Genomic DNA, 27,229 nt, shown 5'->3' with positions numbered 1-27,229 from the left:
CCCCTTCAAGCCTTCGGGGGCCATAGTTCATCACTCACTATAGGAACCAAAGCTCTTAATACTATATAGGTATACAAAATTTGAAGGTTGAGTATTTTAGAATACAGCAAAGAGTCACGGCAACTGCAGCTGCCAAATGGGCCATTATTGTTGTGCTTGCAGGAAAAAACAGGATCTCTGGCCAAAGAGGACGGTTAGTTTATACCGACAAAAGCATACAAATTAATGTCATCTTTCTGTTGGCTTTTATAATGAATGAACATCCCTTATTTCAATTAATGAATCGATTTTTAATATTGTATATAGATTTGTTAAGGATAATGTAGACTGCCCATCCCTGTGCTATGTCCCAAATGTTGAGGATGAAAAAAGAGCCCTGTTCTGCTATTTTCCTCTATAAACCCATTCAAACTAGTTTCTGCCCACATTCTTAAGCACATGCGTTTGTCAATGCTGTTGTACACACAGGTGTTCTTGTTTGCTACTGTGTACTATGTGTGTATGAGTGAATGTGTGATAATGGGGAAAAATGTGAATAGAGCATGGCGTACAGTGTGTGTGTGTATGATATGCTTGATGCCACAAGAGTCTTAATTCCAAATGGAAGCCACAGTTAACCTTGTTAGTTGTGGTTCTGGGGCCAGATGGCCTCCATTAGGAATCCATTACAGTAACGGCGCTTGGGGAATTTTAAACAATTCCCTCCACTCCATTTGTTCAAATGCACCTTAGTTCTGCATTCATCTATCTGTTTCTTCGGCTCTTGTCTGTTCTTCCTACTTGGTTCTCGCGGGTCATCCCCTGCACAAGGTCCTCCCCTGAGATTTGATCTAATCCTTTGTCTTGGGTTAGACTTAAGTTAGCATGGAAATTTGTATCAAAGGCTACATCATTTGCCTAAATTAAGCAATTTCTTTCAATGGTGGGTTTTTAGTACAACAGTACATAGTATTGCTGGATTCCCACCAAACTCACTAGACAAAAGTCAGACTTTATAAAATGTATCCTGATATCTTTGATACCTTATCGGGGATACTTCGGGTGCCCTTTTCATCCAAAATGAAAAGGGCACCACAAGCTTTCTTTGGTGTTATGACAGATACAGTGGCCCTGCCAAGACTTAAGGTTTACCTTGTGGCCTTCCTGACCTTATTGGCTAGACGACGGATATTACTTTGTTGGAAGTCATTATCTCCTCCATAAAACATTTGTTAAAGTCCCTGGACTTCTTGAAATACATCCGGCTATTCCCCCAAACCGGGTGCCATTCAATTTGTGTACTTAACAAAAAGGCGGGCTTACATCAAAGACAAAACCATAAAGTGACCACCACTTTGATTCCTCTGTTTAGGTGACATTTCGACTGGAGTTTGAGTTCAGTCGCTCCATCTTCCTGGATCATGTGAGAATCAGCCTCCAGGCCTCCAGGTATGGTTGCTTTAAACAAGTTAACATTTAAACACAGATGTGTATAGCTCTCCCATGGCCGTATATATCTTAGTTGATGTTACAATTTTACCCAAAATATTGGAAACCGTTTTTCGTTTCCTGATTTTGTCAAGAGTTCTAGTCCATTAATTGAAAAGCAATACTCAGTATGGAAATTGTAGCAGAGGATAAGGATAATTGTTTGTTATTCATGGTTACTCGCTTTGCCTGTCGAAACTAGTCTTTTTTGTATTTTTCATGATGTCGCAAATGCTGTTGCTTTGATGCAAACAATTCAGACATGTACTTCAATAAGGTATTTCAGATTATATAAACGATACGATACAACTTTATTAATCCCCCTTAGGAGAAACAATGGCATAAGTCCAACAATTTACTTATCTCAGATGCTTTCCACATCTTTAAATAACAGTATTCAATATCAAATGTCTCTGTTTTTGTTTCAAAGTGATGGAGAGGAGATGAGCTTGTCTGACAACCTCAATGACATTCATTACTCACTGAAATACCAGACGGACCTTCTGTTCACCAGGTGTGTCTTTTGCATATATTTTCTTCCTGTACATTTCCCTTGGCTCTACTTTCTACTCTTGAGAGAAGCCTTTAGTGGTGTCTGTTACGGAGTTATTAGCTTCTACTGTTCATGGGAGTTGACAGCATGTACATTTAGATCCAGCATTCAGGGCTCCGCACTAATGATTTGTATAATGTGCACTTACAACAGGACACTAAATACCTAATGCCATGAAAGTGAAGCCTCTATTATGTTTCCCTCTTGTATCTCTCTCGCCCTGTATCTCTCTCTCATTCTCCTGAAGGGATTCTTATCCGAGGCGCTATGACATCAAGTCAGACCTGTCTCTCGAGGAGCCTGGAGTCGTTGGTCCGCCATTCAACTTCACTTTCCAGGTGAGCTCCGACTCCCCACCCCACCTGTATATTTCAATGCGCTGCGACTCATGGGCACTGTTTGAATACATTCTACTGTTTATTTTTTTACCAGATCCAGAACTTAGGCTTTTTCCCAGTCAGAGATCTGCAGCTCAACATCGAAATCCCGGAAATGACCAAGAATGGAAACCAGCTCCTACGTGTTGCCGACTTCTACATTGACCAGGTAGGAGGTGTAGGTAGAGCTGGTTCAACGTCAACACTCATCTTTAATGTCTCACTCTTTAAGGGACCTTGCATGAACTCTAGACACAGACAACACATTTTGTTTAGACACCTTGATCTACTTCTGTGGACATCACCCTATAATTCCTGTCCTTCTATAGGTCATGTGTCATGTTTGTCTTTCTGTCTTTGTGTCTGGGAAAGAAAGCCTCAGGCTTGTTGAGAAGGATATATATGCAACCCATAATTGCAATAATAATCACATTGGGGTTGTTATGATCCGTGGTTTCTAAACATGCAGAGCGAGCCAAAGCGTGCGTTATTTGGCCCCTCACTGATCCTCTGTTATCACTGTGGAGCTGGATGTGAGGGCCTAGTTAGGCTGGCGACGTGCTTGCTGACCATAGACCGTGGTGGTGGCTGTGTGTGTGTGTGTGTGTGTGTGTGATGTCTCCCCCCAGACAGACGGGACCCAGTGTGTTCCCCCCCAGCACGTCGCCCAGAGCCGCGCCTCCCCGGAGGACCTGTCCCGCTTTACACGTCTGGTATATATAGCACATATTAAATATTTATTCAATATATTCATTATAATTATCTATATATTAAATTCGATCCACCTTGTTTCTCATTGACATAATCATCACCACACATCTCTACATGGTTTCATGAGGTAACGTGAATACCTCCTTGTTTGTTCTTGTTCCTCTTTGGATGACGTGCGCTACGCCTCAGCAGAACCAGTCCAACAGCCTGATTCTGCCCATCCAGTGCACCGTCCACTTGGACACCTGCCGACAGGTGGATGTGAAGATCTCCGGGGTGCTGCGGATAGACACGCTACATGCGGTGAGCAGGGTCGCAGAGCGACGGAGCTCCGAGGTCTCCCTACTCGCCCTCCTGAAGGTTGCCAGATTGGGAGAGATGTAATTGTATTACGTACTGGCTTGCAGGTTGACGTGATGTCATTGTTTATTGTCTTTAAGTAGCACGGAAATTATACATTACACTGTTTTCTTGTCTATATTAGAATTTTTTTTTTTTTCCAAGCAAAAGCCTTGAGGATAATATTCGTGATCACCACATAGCCCCCTATGGGATACATTCTGAAAGTACACGTGGGAGACCTACTGGAGAAACAGATGCCAGAGCACTAATTATGCTATATCCAATCTGTTCATGGTAATGATAATACATTTTTCTCTCGCTGGGTTTGTTGTTTTCTCCTCCAGCTGCAGTTCAAAATCCTGGAGCTTGTGACGAGTGCATCCGTTGTGCTGGACTCAACCAGCCCGCTGTTCCTACATGAGGACAGACCACTCAGACATGTGAGTCACCAACAACGACAACAACAAATACAAAGACCTCAGCAGCAAATCAATTCTGGTGGTGCTCAGACTTGAACACCAGCTTTGATTCAAGCCTTTCTGGGAAACGGCAAAGGAGAGACTGTTAAGTGTTTGACGCTTAGCTGCTGTTTTATCACTGTACTACAAAGCTTGGTTCAATCGAAAAAAAGCCTCTGCTATGGGCTATGGCTTTGATTTTGTTTTGATTAGGTCTATTTTAGAATATACATAAAACTTACATTGGTAACATGTTGTTAAAATCAGGGTACAATATATCAAAAAACATCACTACACTTCTGCAGGAAGAATACTGCATAAACATTAGTTTATGCACTAGTAAGCATTAACAAGTAATAATTTGCTCATGGTGTTCATGTTAAAAAAAAACATGTTAACTAACCCACTAATGCTAACAATAACCCTAACTAGAGTAACTTCAACCTAAAATAACTAAACTACAAAAACGTAACCCTAACCACAACTCCAATAGTACTGTCTGATATATAATAATGCTTACTACTGCATTAACTAATGGTATTCAATGGGTAATGAATGTACCCTTATTATAAAGTCTTACCGTATTGTTTCTGCTGAAGATTTCTTAGCGCTACCACAGTGGTTGTGGTTACTGGCTGGTATAGTAAGGCTTTGCATTGAGGGGTGGTCAGCAGAATCCCTGTGTGCTCATGTTGCTACTGCAGCCTACGTGGCTGCGTGGTGCTGGGGGACCGAAAGGACCAGCAGTGCTTTCCATTTGTACATCACAGAATGGGGCCAACATGCTAATGTCTGCTGCCATCTATTGGCCAGTGTTATACAACCTTATCTGGCACGCTGCTTTTTGTGGGTAAGCAGTTTGCTAAATTGCTCAGTTGCTATTGGAAAATTGAAGTGCGTTGCCTCGTGGATTTCGTTGGCTTTTTTTACTATCCGTGAGGGAATGAACATTTTCCTAAATCGGGTGTAATTTAGACCACAGAAAATCTCTGAATTCTCTCATGTCGGGTTTTAGTCTTAACCCTCCAGTCATTTATTATTATATTATTAAGTGTGCGTTATCATTAAAAAATAACTAACTGAACTATGACATTGACATGACATTATCTCTATCTTTCTTTATCTTTCCACTGCTTGGGGTCCCTGTATGGGATTAATAAAGAACCATCTTATCTTTCCCTATTTTCATGAGCTTGTGAAGTAATTACTATTCCCACAATATCTTGGTTATTTGATAATTGTGTGGTTGCTGTGATTCTCGTCTAGTGACTGGTGGGGTCAGAATAGCTGCAGTTGCGTTTCCCAACTGTGGCTCTGTCTCTCTGTCTCCCCCTGTAGATCGTGTTGGAGATCAGGAAGGAGGGAGATTACAGAATCTCCATCTGGATCATCATAGGAAGCACTTTGGGGGGCCTGCTACTGTTAGCCCTGCTCAGCCTTGCATTATGGAAGGTAAACATGACGTAACACAACACAGGCTCCATGATGCTTCATCGCAAATGGGATTAATCTAATGTAAACGTTGCTCAGACACAATCCAATTATATGAATATTTCGTCAGTAAGCAGATGGTTTTATCCAATGCGACTTACAGTGATTTCAGATTTACTGAAGAAACAGTAAGGGGGCTAGGCATCTCGCTCAAAGTGGCCTGGGGATCAGATCCAGTACCCTTTTGTACAGGGATCAACTAGTCACAATATTATTGGCTAGTAGTGTGCCTTTATTGACTTGGTTTTGTTTTATTAATTTGGATGACAGTGACATAATGTGTTATTGCTAGCGCAATGATGGATCATTTCACCACGGCAAACAGCAGATGGTGTCTAACGCGGCTGTTATTGTCATTGTAATGGATGTCCTCTAACCATCTCTCCCGCCCAGCTGGGCTTCTTCCAGAGACGGAAAAGGAAAGACGAGGACCAGCACCCGGTGAACGGCAAGGTGGCGGAAGAGCGATAGCGTACGCTAGCCTCCCTCCCCCTCTTACCCCCGCAGGACACCCCTATCACAGGGGACCCAAAACTCAGGGACCACAGTCTCCCCCCCCCCTCCAGGCCCCCGCAACGATCCCAGGACAGGGGCACGCGACTCCGCATGGGCAAGATGCACTGGACCCGTCCCGAGCCGATCAGCCCCGCCTTGAGACACCCATGAGTACGCACTGTGGCGTGTTAACCCAGCGTTCCTGCACTGTGACACGGCCTAGTGGGGTCTTGTCCCTGGAGCCTGGGTGGCCGGCCACCATGTTTCTCCCTCAGTAGAGCTTCAGGGCTCTTTGGTTATCAAGTGGCCAGCACCCGGAGCTCTGAGTACAGGATTAGTTTGGTTGGTCGGTGAGTTTGGTCGATTTTGGGAGCTTGAGAATCTGCTGCATTGCGGAAAGCTCAGTTTCCAATCCTGTTTTGTATTTTACAAATGTGTATTTATTCACCGTCTTCATGGATACGTGCGAGAACCTCAAGGGTGTTGGACCACCCGAATGGTACCATAAAGTGTTAAGCCATTGTACTGTATTTGGCCACGTAATTGGAAGTTCAAAAGCGCTTTTGAGGCATTAAACTGGTAAGCCACCTCATTATTTATGAAAGATATCTAAATGTCCAATCTTAAAGAGGCCTTTGTAAGATAATTCCTATGCCGTGTGTGCTTCAGAAGATCTTGTCTGCAGCCTATCACATCTTGCGAAAAACATTTTCTCCTTCTGGCCTGCGTCCTTCCTTAAACATTGCCTTGGGAACACACAGTGTAATTATCTTTTTTCCATTTCTGATGCACTTTTATGTAATATATAGAGATTAACTTGAATTTTGTAAATAGTCAAGTTCTTTTATACTTTATCACATACAATGTTTTTTTCTAAGTATTGTATTCCCACCACAAGCAGGTTGAGGGAGCGGGTGTCAATCAACACGTCTCAGAGTGGAACAAATAGCCTTCATTGAAAGGTGCATGCGTCAAGTCTACCACAAAGTCCACAGATGTGGGAATGAATAACAATTGAAGTAACTAGAATGAGTACCTAGGTGCCAACTAGAGGTTGAATCACTTTGCAACCATTGTGTAGACTTAATGCTGCATAGCTGTGTAATGTTGCTGATCTCCACATCCTGGTTTCACCCAATTAAAATGTCATTGGCCTCTGTGATGAACCAGGAAACGGGAGATAATACACCTAGAGAATAGAGCCTTTAATGTGCTCTAATGTCTTTGGGTGGGAAGTCGATCTGGTCTGGGATTCTATTTGGTTTGCTGTTGCCATAGAATGTAAAGTAGAATCATTTCAACAACTGTTTGAAGGGGAAGGGTGTGTGTATGAACACAACAGTGTTAAGATAATGAGACTCATGAAATAAAGTTTTATTTGCCAAATGTTTATATTTATGTTTATGTTCTGCATATATGTATTGTTAGAAATAACTCTGCTGAATAAAAATAAAGCTGTCCAATCAAATCAGGCTTCTTGAGCAGTAATAGACTTGTGTAATCAACTGAGAAACTTAATATTAATCACCTATTATGATTACAAATTTATTGGTAACACTTTATAATAAGGTGCCATAATAAAAAGCAAACTAGTCAGTACCTAACCCTTTGTTAATATTTGTTAATTGTTACTAAAATATCTATTTGGTCGTGTGTTAGGGTTGGGTTAGGGTTATGCAACAACTTATATTTAATTAATGAAAGTATTATTAACTTGTGCCAAATAACAAAGGATTAGTTAATGAATAGTTTGCAATTTATTATGGAACCTTATTATAAAGTGTTACCAATTTATTTTTAATCAGAATTCATGACATTTCAGAGCATCTATATTTTTGGAGTATATTATTCTACCAATGTTGAATGAAAAGTTTGTGTGCCAATATGTTTCATATATGGCATCCCGGTATACTCAAGAGAAGGGATACTTGTTTTCACACAGTCAAGTCAAGTTGGTGTCAGGGCAGCATACATTTAAAAAGAGTACAGTAGCACACAGATAAAAAATAAAAAAAATTCCCACATATACAACAGATAACAGATAAACCCTCTTCCCACGTATACCACAGAAAAACATGTCAGAAATAAACATGACATGGACAATATACAGTGATGAAAAATCGACATATAAAAATAGATTTTTCATGTTCAGTGCTATGAGGGCTGAGGGGACAAAACTTCTTTTAAAATGGGCTTTTTCTTTTCAGTCTAGTACCCTATTTTTGCGTCCAGATGGGAGTCATTTGAAGAATTGGTTAAGAGAGTGTTCAGGGCTGCTGACTACCACACGTGCAATATGTGCGATAGCAAGTTCCTTTGCTTCTGACAGGCTGGGGGTGGGGAGGTCCATTATCTTGGATGCTGTGTGAAAATAAGTAAAGCTGGAAGGTTGGGTCGTGAAGCACCTAGTAAAGTATTTCAAAAACACACACACAGCCTTTTCCCTGTGAAGGTTTAATAAAGAAACAACCAGCACACACGCACAAATGCACATACACACACACATCACCGCACACATTACAGATTACATATATAGACCTACTTATATTTTATTTGCTTGTCAAAATCTTTCAAATTGTTTTACAAAACAGAAATACTACACAAAAAACAACAGCATTTCTTCAGTCACATATATTTGTATATGCAGGGGAATGGTCTGTTTCGTATAGATTGAGTCCTTGGCCCAAATTGGATTACACCAGGTGGGGCTGAATGGAGGGGGATAGAGCAGGGATCCAGGCTATTTTGGGAATTTGTTTACTGTATATTTGCTATGGAAAGTTTTTTTCAAAATACAATTATGTAATCATATGATCAGAATGATCAGAGAGTAAAATAGTCAAATCAATTTCAATGGAGGCACCCAACAGTCATTATTTATGGCACAGGCCAGTGGCGTAACTATCGGTAAGCAGGGTATGCGGGTGCGTACGGGCCCGGGGCCAATCAGGGCCCCCAAAAAAATAAAATAAATAAAAAATAAAAAATCCCCCCCCCCCCGGTCAACAATCGCTCCGAACCACCCCCCCCCCCCCCCCCCGGTCAACAATCGCTCCGAAACCCCCCCCCCCGTCAACAATCCCCCCGTCCCCCCTGTCAACAATTGCCCCCCCCCCCCCCCCCCCGGTCAACAAACGCTCCGAACCACCCCCCCCCCCCCCCCGTCAACAATCGCTCCGAAACCCCCCCCCCGTCAACAATCCCCCCCCCGTCAACAATCGCTCCGAACCCCCCCCGTCAACAATCGCTCCGAACCCCCCCCGTCAACAATCGCTCCGAACCCCCCCCCCCCCCCCCCCGTCAACAATCGTAACGGGGGGGGGCCCGCCTTGAACATCATGCATACGGGCCCGTCGTTGCCTTGTTACGCCACTGGCACAGGCTGATTTTTTTGTACAGGAGAAGCTTAATGTAGACGTTTGGCGGTTGGCAGAGGTTTAGATCCTCACTGTGTTTCATGTCATCAAGTCGTATACAATGTGTAAGCTGCCACAGTTCTTTCCTCCCCCACCACCACCTACACTAATCAGGGTTCTCCATGCATTGATGAATTGGATTGGAGCTGCATTGATCTTATTTGAAATTAATTATAAAAATGTATAAGCTTGCGTGCTATAATAATCCAAATATCACCACATGTACAAAGATATTAGCAGATAATATGTAGAGGCCCATATTATGTTAACAGTATCGAGGTCCAAACCTTAAGGACCCTTATTTGAGCCATTTCACATTTCATCTACCCTCTAGTCTGTGTCGCTAGAGGGTATAGTGAAATGGCTTGAATTGGCTTATCAACATCACAGTTGGTAGTAAAGTAGGTTGGTGCCATTTAAGACGGACATAAATCAAATGCCTGTTGGTCTTGTCCTAAGACATAATCTTGATAAATGAATGTGTATATTACACTTTTGGTGTCTTTATGTGTCAAGTAGCCTATTGTGTGTTAATTTCTTGCGTACATTTTGAAGTCTACAGTGTAGACAGTGACATGTAGACCGTTGACATTTCAAATCAGCTATTGGATGTTGGAAGGATCATTTTCTTCTAATAATTCAAACGTATATGCCTATGCAACCTGGTATATTTAAACAAAAGTGAACACACTACTTAAAAAGTCCTTCATCCCGTTCACAAACAACTCGCAAGTCTTTTACCAGCAGACAAATTTCAAGTGTTGGACGAGATCGAGCAGGATAACCCTTTTCTGTCTAGGATGGACAGTTGGAACTGTCCGTTGTCCGTGGTTTGCAGCGGAATAACTTCGTGGGTTTCCTCGTACGGCGCGCGGAACTTCCCTGACAGCGTGCGTAATGCGCATTCTTTCTTTATGGACGGAGTTTGGAGTTTCCAGAATAGATTCCGTAAAATCTTCCGAAACTCGGGTCGGATGAGGCAATATAGTACTGGATTCAGACAGCTGTTCGCATGCGCCAGGCAGACGGTGACCGGGAAAACGTAGGTGTGCACCATGTAGTAGGACTTATCCCAGTTGACAGCGTTAAATTTCACCAGCACCCCCCAAAGTGTGATGGCGTGGTTGGGCATCCAGCAAAGAAAGAAAGATAAAACCACTATCGTGACAGATTTTGTGACTCTAGACCTTCGTTTTGGGTTGTTGTTGCGCATGGTTTTCTGACGGATGAAGCGTAAAAGCATTAAATAGCTCACCGTGACCACGAGCATCGGGATGATGAACGCGACCAGGATCTTCTGAATGTGGTAGAGCGCCAGCCAGTCATGTCCTTCTGGAAACCTGAGAAGACATAATTTTTCCCCTGCTACGACTGTCACGGTGGAGAAAATGGTTGTGGGCGCCGTGGCCACTGTGGCGGATACCCAAAGCACGGCGCACACCCATTTGGCGGATCCAGACGCCCGGCAGCTTCGGTTTTTCAGGGCTGAGGCGACAGACCAGTACCTGGTCACACTCATGGCCGTTAGAAAAAAGACGCTAGCGTACATGTTCATGACGGTGACCGTGAGGATGATTCTGCACATGGCGTCGCCAAACGGCCAGCTGAAGTCCAGCGCGGTGTCCACTGCCCAGAAAGGCAGAGTAAGCACGAACTGGAAGTCAGTCACCGCCAAATTAATAACGAAACAATTTATACTGGACTTCTTCCGACCTTGTCTTAACCTCATCAGGAAGAAGACCAACAGGTTCCCGACTAAACCCACCGCGCAAACCACAGAATACACGATGGAGATGACGATCCGGAGGATAGGGCTCCCGTCGGCAGTCATATCAATGTCCTCGAGACTGCCGAATGGATCACCTCCGGGTGAAGTTCTGTTCATTGTTCTACTTTGGTTAAGCACGTCGTCCATCTCCTAAAATAGAGCAAATTGTTGCCGGCACCTTGACTCTTGGCGTCTCCTAATAGCATGTCAACATGGTCCGCTCATTTATGAAAGACCTAATTAATTTGATCCTGTTAAAGGAATAAGCTGCGTTGGGGCATCTTGCCACTTCACTTCGTCTGCATGGTGCGTCTCTGTGACAGTCTGGATTTATACAGGTGCGCGCCCGTGACGTGGTTGCACGGTCTGGATTGGTGTTGGTGCTGTGAGACGTAAGTTGTTGCATCACAGAGGAGAACAAAATGTGATTTAATATAAATTAACTGTAATAACAATACATGCTTCCTAGTCTCTTTGTTTTTTCTCCCCATGTTGATATATTGATTGAAATTTGCATATAGACCTACGGTAGGCTATATTTGTATTAACGATTTACGCAGGCCTGTTTTGACCTTAATCAATGAGATCTAATTCTCAAACAGAGCTGGGCAGCCGCCATCCTATCCTTCCACTAGAGGGGGTAATAAGATTGGGCAGCAGTTTCATATGGAGAACTGAGTCCATGCCCATTGGAACTTGTTTATCGAATCCCTCTGACTTTGCCAGCAGGAACAGAAGTCCACTGGGTTCCATTTAAATCATCCCGTTCCTGAATGTAAAACCGTTTAACTGCAAGTATGCCTACATCATTTTGACACGCCCGAAGAACTGTGTCTCATGAAAACCTTGTATGAGCCTACGTGGCCATACAATCGTATGATAAGAAGCCCGCACTGATTCTCTTTGTGTTGAGTGTTTGTGTATCATACCGCTTTAAACTGCGTGGCCCCGAGAGACGTCCTGGTGTCCTAGGTCCTCGCTCCCTCCCTCCCTCCCCTCGGTGGGGGTGGCTCTTCTTCTGCAAACTTTTGTTTGCAAAGGAAAGTTTATAGCTGTCAGTCTGTCGGGAGGAGACTGATGGAGGGGGGGATGTGAAATGGTAGGCTACAACTGCATGAAATCAAAGCGAGACAACGAAAAATATCAAACCATCTCCATGGACGGATATGGACTACCCTCGAAAACGGAGACATCTGATAGAACCGTGTAGCCTATTTGTGAACCGTAGCAATACGCAACCAAAAATAATTCATAGTTCAGTTAAGGCACGCTTGGTCGTAATGTGATGTTGTTCAGATGTAGCTGACGGTTCGACATGACTATCTACTTGAACACCGGGCTTGGACTAGTTTTTTCTCTCATTCACCTTTTTGTCGCACTTGGTCTTCTTTCTGTCGTGGAAAACACCAAGATCCACAAATCAGGTAAACCAGACCGTCCTTAGTCAATAAAGTCTAATTTGCAAACATGAATGGACACTATACTATAGGCCTACATACATGGATGACAATGTCAGGGCGGAGCGGAGAAGCAGATGCACACAGTCTGCACATCTGCACTCAAACTATTCACAGCTGGTTTTACACTTTCTTTGCCAAGTGGGTTAGACTCAATATAGAATTGAAGCTACGCTTACACTATGGGCACTTCGCCAGCTCTTTGTTTCAAGAAGTGAAACGAAGTCTCTCTCTCTCTCTCTCTCTCTCTCTCTCTCTCTCTCTCTCTCTCTCTCTCTCTCTCTCTCTCTCTCTCTCTCTCTTTATTTATTTATTTATTTATTTATTTATCAATCAAATAATCTGTCAATTACTGTTTGTATAATTAACTTAATTTCACAAATATCTATTGCTTGCATTAAACTCCATTACTCCCATTACAACTGGCAGGATTCATAAGATGCAAGACACCAAGATAGAAAGGAGCCAAATTTGTTTGGCTAAAATGCGTATGACATAAAACACATGAAATATGACATGTTTTCTCCGGATAACAGACAGACTAAATGGCAGACAAAATATAAAAAATCACATCACAATATAATATTGTGATGTGAGAGACTGTCTCTTCAATTTTAAATATTACATTTATTGATATGAATACGTACAATATTTGAATTGCATTTATTCTATCTGAAACATGTAGTTGGATGAAAGTTAGCTTTCCTTGTTTAGAGTATAACAAAAACTTTCTATGTTTTCTATTTGCATGTACAAAGGGGAGTCTTGTCAAAAGTGGGAGGGAATTTGCTTGGATTTGCTATTTATCCAGTAGAACTAGGTCATGCTCATACAAAGAACACTTTAATGTGTAGACAAATGCCTTGCTCGTGAATTACTTATCTTCTTTCACTCAAAGATGAACTCCACAGTATTCAAGCACAGGCATACCTGCATTGGGCTGATAAAATAAAGTGTACTGTAGAAAAAAAGTTTTCGAGACGAATGAGCATCACTGGGAAAAGTGTGGCTACCTTCACTGAAGCCCAAACTTGGGCTGTGTGGATGCCTCCACTGGGGCCAATACCAAGCACTTGCCCTTGATTTAAAATAGCTAAGTCTTGACATTATACTATTCACTGAACTCCATCTCTTCCGTTAGCCGTTTCATCGCCATTCTCTTTGCAATACGTAGCATTGCACTTACATTTACATTTTAAACTGATTTAATTTAACTCATTTTTTATTCAATCCATGCTGTAATGGTATATCAGACCCAAGTTCAAATCTACACAATTGATTGGTCATTTTGTGTGAAAGATTGACTATTGCTAAAATAAAGCCACTTCTGATCAGGCAGTATGGGAGGTATTTTTGGGATTGTGATAAAAGATGTCTGTTACTCTAGGCTGGCATAGCGATGGTCATTTGTAAATACTATTTATATTGTCGGCATAGCTGAACTGAATTTGTAGATGATGAGTCGTCTTTATAGTTTCCTATATGCTAGTTTCCACCTCACTGCCAGATAAGCTTTGATTAACTCATTTTTTTCTGTCCCTTCTATAACTCTTTCAGGGAGTTTTCCCCAGAAGCCTCCAGAATATGAAGTTGTTAACCCTACAAGAGTGGACGCCAAAGGTCACTTCCTGTCCAACTTCCTGCCCCACCATGGGAGCCGCATCCAGCGACGACATGTCCTGGAGAAGACGAGGAGCCCAGAGCGGGTCTTCTACCACTTGTTGCACAGAGGCAATAGTTTGCACTTTAACCTCAGCCTCAACTCCCACTTCTTGGCCACTGGCTTTTTAACAGAGAGGAGGTACGGTGGCCTGGATGGGGCTAAGCTTCAAAGACACACCCCCTCTCTGTGCCACTTCTTAGGGGAGGTGTGGGACGAGTCCACTGGTAAAGGAAAAGCTGCTATAAGTACCTGTGATGGACTGGTAAGTGGACACTATACAAACTGTCCCGTAATTTGTTTTATAATACTAGTGTCATGTCATGTTTACTTTTTACTCATTGGATTTTGTGGCAGTATGACAAGACTTTACTTTCTAAAGCAAAGAGCTAAGTTTTGTATTTGTATTACATTGATTTGCTGTAATAGACGGACGCATATCAATCACATCAGATCATCTGGAGGTCAGTGTCAACAGGGGTCAAGGATGAAATAGTTAGATCTTTGATGATCTTTGGTGTAGAATCTGAACTGTTTGCAACACCAAGGTCAGAATCCACGCCAGGGGCTCTGGAACTATGGGGGGCGAACTTACCGCCTACTTTACTCCCCTTCTCTTATACATTTTTAAGTCACGACTCATCGTATCGCCGCAAATGCCCATATATTGCAATACTTTACACATTCATTTACTAATATTCTCGGTCTCACTTACATTTCTCCACAACTCCTAAATGTTTGCAAATTCATTTCTTCCTCCATTTGAGTTGAAATTTGTAAGAATCAGCCCCACACAATTAAGTAGGCGGGACGCTTTCAGAATTCGGCAAAAAAAAGGAAGAAAACTCAGCAACAATGTTCTGTCCACTCTGACTGGCTGTGCATCTGTGTGATGTGAACTAGCGTAGCTCGGCTGTGACTTGGGTTGGAGGGGTTTTAGGTGTGTCAATATTACGATTCTTGAAAAACAAAGAGAGAGGTAAAGTCTGGCCAGTATTGCTTATTTGTAGAAAATAATTTTTATTTTGTGATATTAATTATTTAATTCTATCTACGAGCTAGTTCAAATTTTATGCATTGCAACTTTAATTGTATGAATCTTTTCTAATTCACCATGGTCAGTGACATGGCATAATAAATATGAATGCATCTGAAGTTCAGATGACTAAACATTAAAAGTTGATTTGGCCTTACTTTGAGAATGATCATATGGAGGGATCAACTTGAAATATAGCTAAAATGCCATTTGTACGGTGGCTTACAACATCGCTTATTCTATAATATCAACAATCATAATGGTTACACACTGGCGGTACTAAAAAGTAAGGGGAGGAGGTCGGATTGATAATACAAGATCTGCTTTTAATTATTAATTAACACCTAACCTTGTCTCAGTTATACGCATAATGAACGGCCCGGTTGCCCCTAGATACCCTCTGTCCATAAACTCTTTTACGCAACGGTCTTTGACACACATAACACACTGTGTGGTAGAACTGACAAACAGCATTGGTGACTTATGCAAAGGCGCCCATGTTATTACTTGTAGCGTTCCTGAGGTGTTTTTTACGCGCAGTGACTGTCAAAGCATCTTGTTCAATATGAGTTATTTAAAATTAGATCTTTCATGTTCCTTATATTCACTGGTATCTGCCTCGGCATGGGTAATTTATGAATGAATCCATACTTGATTACAAATGCAAGCGCCTGACAAGTCCAATCGAGAGTTCTGATGGTCTTTTCAAGGCGATTTTCTGGTGATCCACTCACACTCGGCTATCTGACAGTTTGGAGAATAAACTCTGAAATCAGGGGGTTGGGAAGGTATGTTATTTTATGCCAAGATGGAAAAAATCGATCATTCAAAAACCATAAACAGCTGAATCAAAATCTATTACCTGTAGGGTTTACCATTTTTCAGCCGGTGGATATCAATTATTGCCATTGGCCTTGAAACAATGCTAATGATGTTGTTTAAATGCATGCATTGGATATTGCATCCCTAAAGAGATTATTGGTGCAAAGCCACTCAATTGTTATCGTATTATTTGTCTGCGTCATATTCTTTAATTATCTCCTCTTACAGTTTTATAGGTATAAAAACACATCAAATGGCAAAGAATTGTTAATATATTAGAAGTGAGCGAATCCTAGGATTTTTATAATATTATTATTCAATATTCAAGGTGAATGGGTAAAAATGCTAAAATTAACCATTCCAAACCTCAACATCTTAGAGTTAAATAGAAATATGTTAACTTGTTACGAGTAAGTAAGGAGGTCTACAAGAAGAATTGCATCGCTGTGGCCACAGGTGGCGCTATAACTAGTGGTCAAACCTAAACTGCCACGCCTCACACCACGTCTGCCAAAGAATTGGAATTTGACATTATTTGACATGCTGACCCTTTAGGCAGTTGGAAAATAAAGTTTGGTAAACCTTGAAAAGATTGTGAAGACTAAACCGTACATCCAAATGACCCAATATTTGGTAGACATGCTCCCTAATGCCGCGTTTCCACTGCAGGGTGCGGAACGGATCGGTTCGCAAAGGTGCGGAACGGGTTGCGTTTCCACCGCCAAAAGTGGAGAGACGCCGAGATCGTTTAATGGCCTGTGGCATGTGCCACCGCGACCACTGACATACCATGGCATATGCCGTTCTGGAACGGTAACTGCCGTTCTGGAACGGTAACTGCCGTCGCGACCACTGACATACCATGGCATATGCCGTTCTGGAACGGTAACTGCCGTTCTGAAACGGTAATGCCATGGCATATGCCTTTCTGGAACGGTAACTACCGTTCTGAAACGGTAACTGCCGTCCAGGTGGAACGGTAACTGCAGTTCCCAACAATGGTATGTGACACCAGCATAACTCCTCCGTATAATTTCAAGACAGGTATTGCCATAAATGTAAAGGTATATATATTTGGTATTTATTGACACAATATCACAACATAACGCCGTAAATAAAGGGATTTACACGTTTCTCTCGTCCGTGCTGTTGTAAGGATATTTCCGATCTGTTTGTTGTTGCTTTTGTAATGACAGATGCTTTTGAAAACAGCCGGACTTGCTCCGGTGACGGTAGTTATAGCCTAGCCTTCTAGGTGGCCATAGAGCTATAGTCTATTGCTTTGTTCCAATATCCATACTATCCGCAGTCATTATACTTTATTTTAGTATGACTTATTTTTTATATAGTTTGAGTACGTAGTGCGTTGCCAGTTTCTACTGGCACCTACCTTTTTTCCGCTGGCATGCCACTCATGTAAAATGGTATTACCAGTTTCTACTGGCACCTACCGTTTTTCCGCTGGCATGCCACTCATGGAAAATGGTAATTACCAGTTTCTACTGGCACCTACCGTTTGCCAGTAGATATTCCTTTCCTGTGGTATTTGCCCGTTCATACACACATACCACTCATGATTCACAGCTACACAATCATTCTTATAAAAACGGTAGGTGCCAGTAGAAACTGGTAATTACCATTTTCCATGAGTGGCATGCCAGCGGAAAAACGGTAGGTGCCAGTAGAAACTGGTAATTACCATTTTCCATGAGTGGCATGCCAGCGGAAAAACGGTAGGTGCCAGTAGAAACTGGTAATACCATTTTACATGAGTGGCATGCCAGCGGAAAAACGGTAGGTGCCAGTAGAAACTGGTAATTACCATTTTCCATGAGTGGCATGCCAGCGGAAAAACGGTAGGTGCCAGTAGAAACTGGTAATACCATTTTACATGAGTGGCATGCCAGCGGAAAAACGGTAGGTGCCAGTAGAAACTGGCAACGCACTACGTACTCAAACTATATAAAAAATAAGTCATACTAAAATAAAGTATAATGACTGCGGATAGTATGGATATTGGAACAAAGCAATAGACTATCTCTATGGCCACCTAGAAGGCTAGGCTATAACTACCGTCACCGGAGCAAGTCCGGCTGTTTTCAAAAGCATCTGTCATTACAAAAGCAACAACAAACAGATCGGAAATATCCTTACAACAGCACGGACGAGAGAAACGTGTAAATCCCTTTATTTACGGCGTTATGTTGTGATATTGTGTCAATAAATACCAAATATATATACCTTTACATTTATGGCAATACCTGTCTTGAAATTATACGGAGGAGTTATGCTGGTGTCACATACCATTGTTGGGAACTGCAGTTACCGTTCCACCTGGACGGCAGTTACCGTTTCAGAACGGTAGTTACCGTTCCAGAAAGGCATATGCCATGGCATTACCGTTTCAGAACGGCAGTTACCGTTTCAGAACGGCAGTTACCGTTCCAGAACGGCATATGCCATGGTATGTCTGTGGTCGCGACGGCAGTTACCGTTTCAGAACGGTAGTTACCGTTTCAGAATGGTAGTTACCGTTCCAGAACGGCATATGCCATGGTATGTCAGTGGTCGCGACGGCAGTTACCGTTTCAGAACGGCAGTTACCGTTTCAGAACGGCAGTTACCGTTCCAGAACGGCATATGCCATGGTATGTCAGTGGTCGCGGTGGCACATGCCACAGGCCAATAAACGATCTCGGCCCTACTGCAAAAGTGGGCGTGACCCGGACTTAGCTGTATCCGTTTTGGCCTTGTTTTCAGTACTCCACCGTTGGGGTACTGAAAACGAGACGAGACGCCTGAAAGAGTCCCGGGAAATTCTAGCTACACACCCCCTCCGTTGATTGGTCGACAGAATCATCACTTCCGGGCGACGTGGGGATAAAAACAAACAAACAGTAGCCTCGAGGTATTATTCTTTACAATTAACATGTCGCGTAAAACGCTTGCTTGGGCGAACAAGGAGGTGGAGACGTTCGTCTGCATTCTTGGGGAGGAAGACGTTGTTTACGATGTTTACGTAGCTGCCGTGGCGATCGACATCCGGCCTACCTTAAAGGGTACTGTCGGCGGTGGAAACGCGACCTCGGAACTGAGCTGGGCTATACCGCCCCCTCCCTACCGCACCTTTGCGAACCGATCCGTTCCGCACCCTGCAGTGGAAACGCGGCATAAACATGCCTGGCCTAAAGTAATTTTGATTTTTTGATTCAGTTAAAAACTGCTGAATTATGCACATTGATTATGCAAATGAACCCCCATTATTCAATCAATCTCAAGTCTGCTTAAATGTGGCCCAGGTAATTACCGGGCTTGGTCATTAGCCTGACTTACATAACATGTTAGCATGCTCATGGAATATTACGCACACGACAAGTTAGCTCATGCAACAACATGCATTTTCTTCAGAAAACGCACATGCAGTGTCATCTCTAGTTTATAAAGAGAACATGACCGAAGTCTTAAACGTTTGACTTGTTCATAACGTTTATGACAAGTTCATGACAGTGTCATGTCATAGTTATGACAGTGACATGTCACTCTTATGTAGATACCTTCAAATAAAGTGTTACCAAACTCTCTTAATACTACTGCATGGTCAGTGTCAGTACATAGCAATCAATGAAAAACAGAATAAGACCTATGAAGTGAAATGACCTATGTAATGGGGAGAAATTACTTTTGTATTTCTTGATTGCTAGAGCTAATTTTAAGTTGCTCCAATACCTGAAATGGGTTGGAAACCATAAGCCCCTTAGACCCCATCGCTGTTATTAAGGGCTGGCCTGCTTCCGAGAATGTCTAACATTTAAAAAAGATGACATCTCAGTAGAATTCGCTTCACTTCTCACAATAATCATCCTGGCTTTACACTGCATATATCCGTTCAATACTTATACCATAACATTTTGGCTCCAGGCTGTCTTATATCCTCATTGAAATGGCTGCTTCAAAGTCGTGTTTGAAGATGACATGTGCAATTCTCCTTTAATAGTCTATCAAATTTTTCTTATCAAACTGTGTTAATTTTTTATCTATAGCTGCCAAGCGTTTGAATGATGTGATCTATTATAAGAATAAATTCACCCGTCTTATTTCAAAGGAAAAAAAGGCGCCCCATCTCCCAATTTCCCTGCCACCACTTAGGTTTATCTCGGCAGAGCTTATTGATTCACAGAGAGAGGGAACACATTGTTGTATTTTCGTTTTAAATCGTTCCATATTACTATTACAAAAACGCATGGATGCAGTGGGAAAGAAAATGGTTGCTTGTTGAACCGTAAATAAAAAAACACTGTCAACCCCTTGTTCACAAGGGGGCCGACCCGCATGGAGAGGTAAGGTATCGACACATTTTTTCTACCTGTGATGCTCCTGGAGCTGGATTGAATGAGATGGATGTAGGAGTGTTAGAACAGCATGGAGTAGGTACAAACATACTGACAGTCTTTTAATCCCTCTGGTGTAGTTCACTTACTCAAGGCTTTCTACAACCTTATCCTTGATGTGTTGGCACATCCCCTTCCTCATCTCTCGCCGGTTGAAATAGTCCTCCTGGTCGTGAGTGTGACCACCAGTCCTGGGCGGTCCACGAAATTCTGTCCCTCTTCTTTGTAAAGTGTATTGTTAAGTTGATGTTGTTGGGAGGTGAAGTGGACAAATAAAAAAACTTTTCCATTTCTGCACAATAAGAAATGTTTTAGGATTAAGGGCTTATCTTGTGACCCTTGATTGGCAGGGGGCGGTTACAAGACATGTGCGCCCTGGAGCCCCTGAGCAAGACACTTAACCCTTACTGCTCCTGACGAGCTGGCTGTCTCCTTGCATGGTTGACTCTGCCGTTGGTGTGTCAATGTGTGTATTAACCGATGTAAGTCGCTTTGGATAAAAGCGTCTGCTAAATGCCCTAATTGTACACGTTTCTGACGTATTAATGTTACACTGCAGCTGTGGAAAAAGTGGTGGTGCTGATAATCGTTTCGCAGGGGGAATCATTTTTCGATACAGATCACGTGAATGAGTGCATCCATCCAAGGATAGGACATCTGCTGCTTGCATCGTGCACCCACACAGTTTGGAACTAAATCAATAATTGTGATAGAAGCTGTCAAATCCTCTGTAGTTTTGATTATATAGGTCACATAGATCTCTGATGGGAAATATATGAACAGAACACTAAAACAATTACAGTGTGGGTTGGAACCTCAGGGACCTAGTGTTTCTCTGCTGGATTTTTATATTCCCTTACCTTATTCACAAGTAGGCATCTTTTTTGCCTTCTTGATTGAGCAGTCCCTATTGTCTATTGATTTATGTAATTGGTTATAAGGCATTTGAACAATTTCCATGACATTTATTTAGATGAAGATCATACTTTAATTATATTTCTATAGATAATATATATATGTCGTAATAAGGGTGCTTTCCTGCTATTCCTATCAGGATCTATTTGTCTTTCAACGATGCAGAGTTATGTGTACATTGAGTTTACTGCCAAGTATTATTGAGGTCAGCAGGACATATGCCATATATATATATATACAGTATATATATTTATATAAAACAAATTAATTATTCCAATTAATTTCCTCCTCTAGAAAGAATAATGCAAATAAATCAAATGCAAAGGACAAGAATCTATTAACTTTAGTTTGTGTTGTTACGATATATGGCCTTGATTTTGTCCTTACAGCTGCTCTTGACTAGCCGTAGGATTTACGCCCAGTGTTAGTGAGAAGAAAGCATAAGCCTAGTTGGTTCAACCGGTGTAACAATAAGGTCTGATGTGGAACGCCAAGTTACGACTGACTTAGTTTAAGACTAGGCTGTAAGCCCTGTTGGGGCAACCGGCCCCAGGAATACGAAATTCAGACTGGATTAATGTAGCTGACACTGAGGTTTCTCTCGGCAAAGATATTTATTATTTATTATGCTTATGTTTATGTCCATTTATGTGGATTTATGTGAATAACAATTCAAAGTAGTAACCGCTTGAGGGCAATTTACCTTGATCGATTAATTTTAACCACGCATCTTAAATATATGCGCAGCTATGGCTTGCTCATTGTATATAAGTCTTATCAGATGGACCATTGCATGGTCCTGAAGGTAAGGCATCCATGTGAAATGATAGATGGGGACAAGGCAGCTGACAAACACAGGCAGGCAGCTGAAAGTGAGATGGAATCAGGCATATAGCTCTTCATATTTAGGGGGCAAGACACTGGATCAGGGGCCAACTCCAATGCCTATTTCAACATAGGCTTTGGTCAGAATTTATGGTAATCCCACATTTTTCTGTTCCAGTTCAGACAAAAAATCCTGCCCACATAATTGCGAACGTTAATTATAAATCATTTATTATAAAAATTGAATGTAATGTACTTCTACAGATCTTTATAATACTACCGTTCTGTTGTTGCAAAATGCAGGTTAGGCTTCATAAATTACCTACATGTAGGCTATAGCTGCCAATGATTCAACACATCGTACAGCATACGTCCCCATGACTATCTCTCAAGGGTGATGTTAGAGAAGCTCAGATCTGGGTCAACGGGGTGTTTTAGGGTGCACTCACACTAGGCCATCTGACCGTGGCCATTGGCCTTTTTCCACACCTAACCGTGCTCAACTGGCCCCATTGTTCTCTGGCCTGCATTCACACTAGGCCATCTGGCCGTGGCCGTCGCAACTGTGGCCTGGCCACGGTAGGCTCTTGTACATACGTCATCACGTCGTAATACGTCGTCACAAAGCGTCCGCTGCATGGACCATAATAAAGTCTGCCGCCAGTCAGAGTTTTAACAACAATGGACAACAACACAGAGAACACACCAACAGTTGAACCGCTTGACGCCATGTTTACCGTTTAATGGGAAAGAAGGCTCGTCGCCTTTATTATGTCCATGGTCGTCGCATGGACTATACGTCATCCAGCTCAGGTTGCGTAGCCGTGCGTGTGCGCGTGTCGGCTCATTAGCATCAGGGGATCTATGCTGAATCAGTGCATAATTGGTGAACACAAACTCGGTCTAAAATAGTCACCTAAAGTAAGTAAAGTGTCTGTGAAGGTTTCAAATGAACACAATGTAGATGGGCCATTGTAGAAAGAAACGTATATAAATGCCCTTCTTTATTCTTTATTCACTCCCGCGAATATCCTAGTAGGACTGCTGGATAACTATGCTATGGAGATCCAAGAAAGGTTGCTTCATGTAAACTAACCCTAGCTGTAGCCCACAGCCTGTGAGCTAAAGCAAAAGGGTAATGGTTGGAGGGAGGTTGGATATGGTACGAAATACAATGAATATGGACAATCAAACGCTTAAACGCGAACCGTTCTCCTTTGAAATTTTAAAAGGGGAAACAATCTTGTCTTGATTTACTTGGTGGCTTTATTGCAGCATTCTTTGAAGAAAATAGTCCAATCCCGGGTTGCTTTTAACTCACTTTATTTGTTATAAAGTAGGCATGTTTCGGTATGGTAAACTATGAAGCTTAAGGGAGGGAATTGTATCTAACGCGTGGAGAGGAAAATACCGTGATCTACTTCAAGCCCCCGGGCTTAGGCCCGGTGGCTCTCTGCCGTCTACCTATTTATCTCTGGCCTCTTCACTTCGAATCATCCGATAGAGGACGTCAAGTGGGTGTGGCCTATGCAGTGGGCGTGGCCGGGGTGACGTAATGGCTTCGGCTTCTTCACCTACCTAAGGTCTTGCTCCCCTTGTGGCTATGTGAGGGTAATGCAGCTTCTTAAAATACTTAACAGCTTGAAACCTTATCATTTACATTAATATCATTTGCATTAATAATGCAAGCCATTGAATCAGATTCTGTATCAAATTAATATAAATGCTGTCCCACTTTAGTCCTCCCGCCAACAGTCCCAGTCTCTCCAACATCAACTTGTGGCTGCTGCCCCTTTCCCCGAAGGTTCAGGGGCCCACCGCTACCACCACTGGGGCTCGGCACTCGACACTCAGGGGTCCTTGTCCTGGCCCAACCAGGCTCATTCTGGCCCCCCTAATAATCCTCCTGTACAATTGGCTGACTCATTAATTCCCTCACTCTCCACCTCAAGCTGGTGTGTGGTGAGCGTTCTGCCACAGATTGGCTGCCGTGCATCACCCAAGTGGGTGCTACACACTGGTGGTGGTGAGTGAGGTCCCCCCCCTTCACTGTAAGCGTCTTTGGGTCATTGAAAAGCGCTATATAAATATAATGAATTATTATTATCTAGAAGCGTTAACAGCCATAAAGATTTCACACATGCAAATAAACACACTTGTGGAATACATGGGCCAAGAAGGATGCAGGGTGGTGGTGTTGAAAGACAGTTTATTGTAAGGTTTGCCGACAATAGCCGTTTTCAGTCATGATACATGACGCTAGTGCCCCATGTTGCGACGCAGGAGGTCTTCCTGAATGCGTGCGGTGATGGCTGGTTTAACCTGTTGCACATTGATTGCTCAATGCGCAACAGGTTGCAGCCTCAACCAGCCCCAGAGTCCAATCAATCTGATTCGGGCCAGGTGAGGCTGTTTAAACCGTTCATCATCCACACACACTCCACAAGTAAGTAAACAGACAGATGGATTAAATGCCCTATCAAAATTCACAAATGACATTCATTTCTATAAGAATTCAAAATATCCAGAGATTTACATACATACACGGGTTTAAGGGTGAGGGACCTTACCCTAACACTAACCCATGCAAGGCAACTGCGAAGCGCTGTCTTTTAGTGGCCACAGGTATGAAGAGCACTCAGATTAAGAAATACCAGCTGTTTCGATTTGCTCTTGGGAAACACACAAATGTACACAAATACACACTAGAATAATCCTGTGTTGTGCGTAGACAGGGCTGTTCACGGTCTCTGAAGAGGAGTTCTTCATCCAGCCAGTGGAACGGACCTCCAGTGTTTCCGAGGAACCGCAGGCTCATCTGATCTCCAAGCGCCACAGCCCCTTGAACCAGAGCCCCGCGGAGCGGCCCGTCTCAGGGACACGGCAGGCTGACAGCAACAGCACCTGTGGCGTCCAAGGTATAACACACCCACTCTGTGTATCCTTCAGCACACCGCCAGTTGACAAGCACAATGCAATCTCTTTCTCACGCACACTCTCGCTCGCTCTCTCTCTTGCTCTCTCTCTCTATTGCTCTATTCTGTGTGGACAAGGACGATAGGCGTCTATCTAGACTACATTCTAGAAAAGCATATGCAGTCATCTCTATTTCGACATTACCATATGCAATCAATGGATCATGGCAAGGTTTTTCCATTGCAGCAAAGGGAATTGTTATTAAATATCATTGTGTTAACTTAACGTATAGCCCCTCTGATGAATAACCATAAGGTTCATCAAATCTGCTTCTAGAGCCTTTGTGAGTTCAGAGTAGCGTTCAAAACGGAACAGAACGATTTTAGATTGTTTCGTACGGGCATTTTCTGCCGAGAAAACTCCATTCGAATTGAAATGTTCTTGCAGGTGCAATATGATAGAAGTATGCTCAGGCCAAAATCCTCATACTATTATGTAGAGAACGCCATGCCTCATGAGAAAGGGGTTTTCAAACTGGGTACCAATGACTTCAAACAGTTCTTGTTTATCGGCGGCCATGCGTAGATCCTCACGGAGGTCTTGAGGAAACGGAAGGGCAGCGGCGGCGCTGGGAGACCCGGCGCAGCGCCCGCAGAGGGAGGAGGGTTCGCCAGCGCTCGGTCACCACCGAGAAATGGGTGGAGACGCTGGTAGTGGCTGACCCCAAGATGGTGGAGTACCACGGGAGCCAGGGAGTGGAGAGCTATGTGCTCGCCGTCATGAATATTGTGAGTACTTGAACTTGAACGAATGAGGCAACAGGGCGAGATGTGCAGCAAGTTAGGAAAGTATCCCCTGGTGCACTCGCCATGTTGGCAACTTCACCAGAAATGCATGCAGTTATTCTGGGGGAAGGGGTTTTAAATAGTGGCGCTGTGTTATTTTCTATTATATCATTTTTATATTTATTGATAAAACTGAAGTAAAGTGACTCTGATTCTGAGTTTGTTGCACTTGCAAACAATGTATTATTAAACTAAACGAGATACTTCGATTAGAAATGTGCAACCACTTCCCCAACATGATTCTCAATGTGTAATCAGTGGCCTGCCTCATTAAGGCTGTTCTTGTATGATTTGAGAGTTGTAAAGAGAGAGAGACGGAGAAAAGAACAGCAGAAGAGCGGGCATAATGAGTAAAACATGGGAAATGGCATGCTTGTCTCGGATGAGTTCGGCCCCCCTCACTGGCATATTCTAGAGGGAGTCCACAATTATAATTTAGTTTACTTTCTATTAAATCATTGTTATTATATAAGTATGCTGAGGAAGTTATTAGGCATAACATATAAACAAATTACAAACCTGATCATTGCACTCTTCCAAACATTTAACTATAGATGTTCAAAAATAGTTTTATTTACCATGTCATCTATGAAATGGCCTCTCTCAGCACAATAGAATCTAAAGTGAAGTTGGAGTAACAGGAAGTCTGACATTCAAGTCTGAGGCTTAGCAGGAAATGAAACGTATATTGCCCTCTCTGTCTTTAACAGTTTTGTTCCTGAGTCCTTCACCCTTTCCTGTTGACCTTGAGAGATATTAAAATGGTTGCAAACCATTTTCCACTTCACATAAAACATTCAACGCATTGTGCAAAGAAACATATTCCACACATTTCTACGCAACCAAGTTACTTTTGGACAGTGTTCTTGCCTTTTCATTGAATCATCTGTTTCACTGTTATCATCATTTTGCATATGGAGGAAGCATGATTTTATTGAGAAGAAGTTGAACGTCTGAACACGAGTAATTATTAATAATCTTCAGCGAGTAAGCTACAAAGGATGTTTAAACCCCAGGGAACCTGGGGGCAGCAGCCCTGCAGTAATTTACAATTCATCTCCTCTGTTGACGTTTTTACTTTCATTTGGGATATTTGTATTAATTTGTGGAAGTGTAATACATCTACCAAGTATATTATTAATAATACTACTTGACAAGATGATGATGTTAAGATATGCATGACTATGCACCAAGAGATGGTTAAATTATATTTCATATTTGCAGTCGTCTCACGGATAAGCAGCCTTTAGAAACCTTGAGCTAAATACTCCAACCGAGAAACGAAGC

The 27,229-nt window shown here is 42.5% G+C and overlaps 3 protein-coding genes across 9 annotated transcripts in view; 2 read left to right on the top strand and 1 right to left on the bottom strand.

Annotated features, from left to right (window-relative positions):
• itga11a (integrin, alpha 11a) overlaps positions 1 to 7,366 on the top strand; it is a 49,048-nt gene extending 41,682 nt beyond the window's left edge. The window contains exons 22-30 of one of the 5 annotated variants that reach the window (XM_030377627.1): positions 1,352 to 1,428; positions 1,898 to 1,981; positions 2,268 to 2,358; positions 2,453 to 2,566; positions 3,027 to 3,110; positions 3,298 to 3,411; positions 3,795 to 3,890; positions 5,247 to 5,360; positions 5,808 to 7,366. In XM_030377627.1, the coding sequence (XP_030233487.1) occupies positions 1,352 to 1,428; positions 1,898 to 1,981; positions 2,268 to 2,358; positions 2,453 to 2,566; positions 3,027 to 3,110; positions 3,298 to 3,411; positions 3,795 to 3,890; positions 5,247 to 5,360; positions 5,808 to 5,870 (837 nt within the window). In that variant the 3' untranslated portion in view covers positions 5,871 to 7,366. Of the gene's footprint in view, positions 1 to 1,351; positions 1,429 to 1,897; positions 1,982 to 2,267; positions 2,359 to 2,452; positions 2,567 to 3,026; positions 3,111 to 3,297; positions 3,412 to 3,794; positions 3,891 to 5,246; positions 5,361 to 5,792 lie in introns of those variants that run through there. The other 4 variants (XM_030377626.1, XM_030377625.1, XR_003979404.1 and 1 more) reach the window with 4 other exon arrangements.
• A 1,862-nt stretch (positions 7,367 to 9,228) lies between these two features.
• Positions 9,229 to 11,761, bottom strand: LOC115558323 (relaxin-3 receptor 1-like). The gene has a single exon (XM_030376332.1). The coding sequence runs from the start codon at positions 11,223 to 11,225 to the stop codon at positions 10,065 to 10,067; it is 1,161 nt and encodes a 386-aa protein (XP_030232192.1). The 5' UTR covers positions 11,226 to 11,761; the 3' UTR covers positions 9,229 to 10,064.
• A 333-nt stretch (positions 11,762 to 12,094) lies between these two features.
• adamts7 (a disintegrin-like and metallopeptidase (reprolysin type) with thrombospondin type 1 motif, 7) overlaps positions 12,095 to 27,229 on the top strand; it is an 89,184-nt gene continuing 74,049 nt past the window's right edge. For 2 of the 3 annotated variants that reach the window (XM_030376329.1, XM_030376331.1), the window contains exons 1-4: positions 12,095 to 12,502; positions 14,093 to 14,460; positions 24,913 to 25,099; positions 25,683 to 25,885. In XM_030376329.1, the coding sequence (XP_030232189.1) occupies positions 12,394 to 12,502; positions 14,093 to 14,460; positions 24,913 to 25,099; positions 25,683 to 25,885 (867 nt within the window). In that variant the 5' untranslated portion in view covers positions 12,095 to 12,393. The remainder of the gene's footprint in view (positions 12,503 to 14,092; positions 14,461 to 24,912; positions 25,100 to 25,682; positions 25,886 to 27,229) is intronic. The other variant, XM_030376330.1, reaches the window with a different exon arrangement.

This window comes from Gadus morhua, chromosome 14 (genome assembly GCF_902167405.1).
Source record: "Gadus morhua chromosome 14, gadMor3.0, whole genome shotgun sequence".
Lineage (NCBI taxonomy): Eukaryota > Metazoa > Chordata > Actinopteri > Gadiformes > Gadidae > Gadus > Gadus morhua.
This window is presented reverse-complemented; position numbering and strand designations above follow the sequence as displayed.

Bases quoted from the DNA above. Each gene is read 5' to 3' on its own strand.
- LOC115558323 (XM_030376332.1), bottom strand. From the start codon at position 11,225: ATGGACGACGTGCTTAACCAAAGTAGAACAATGAACAGAACTTCACCC.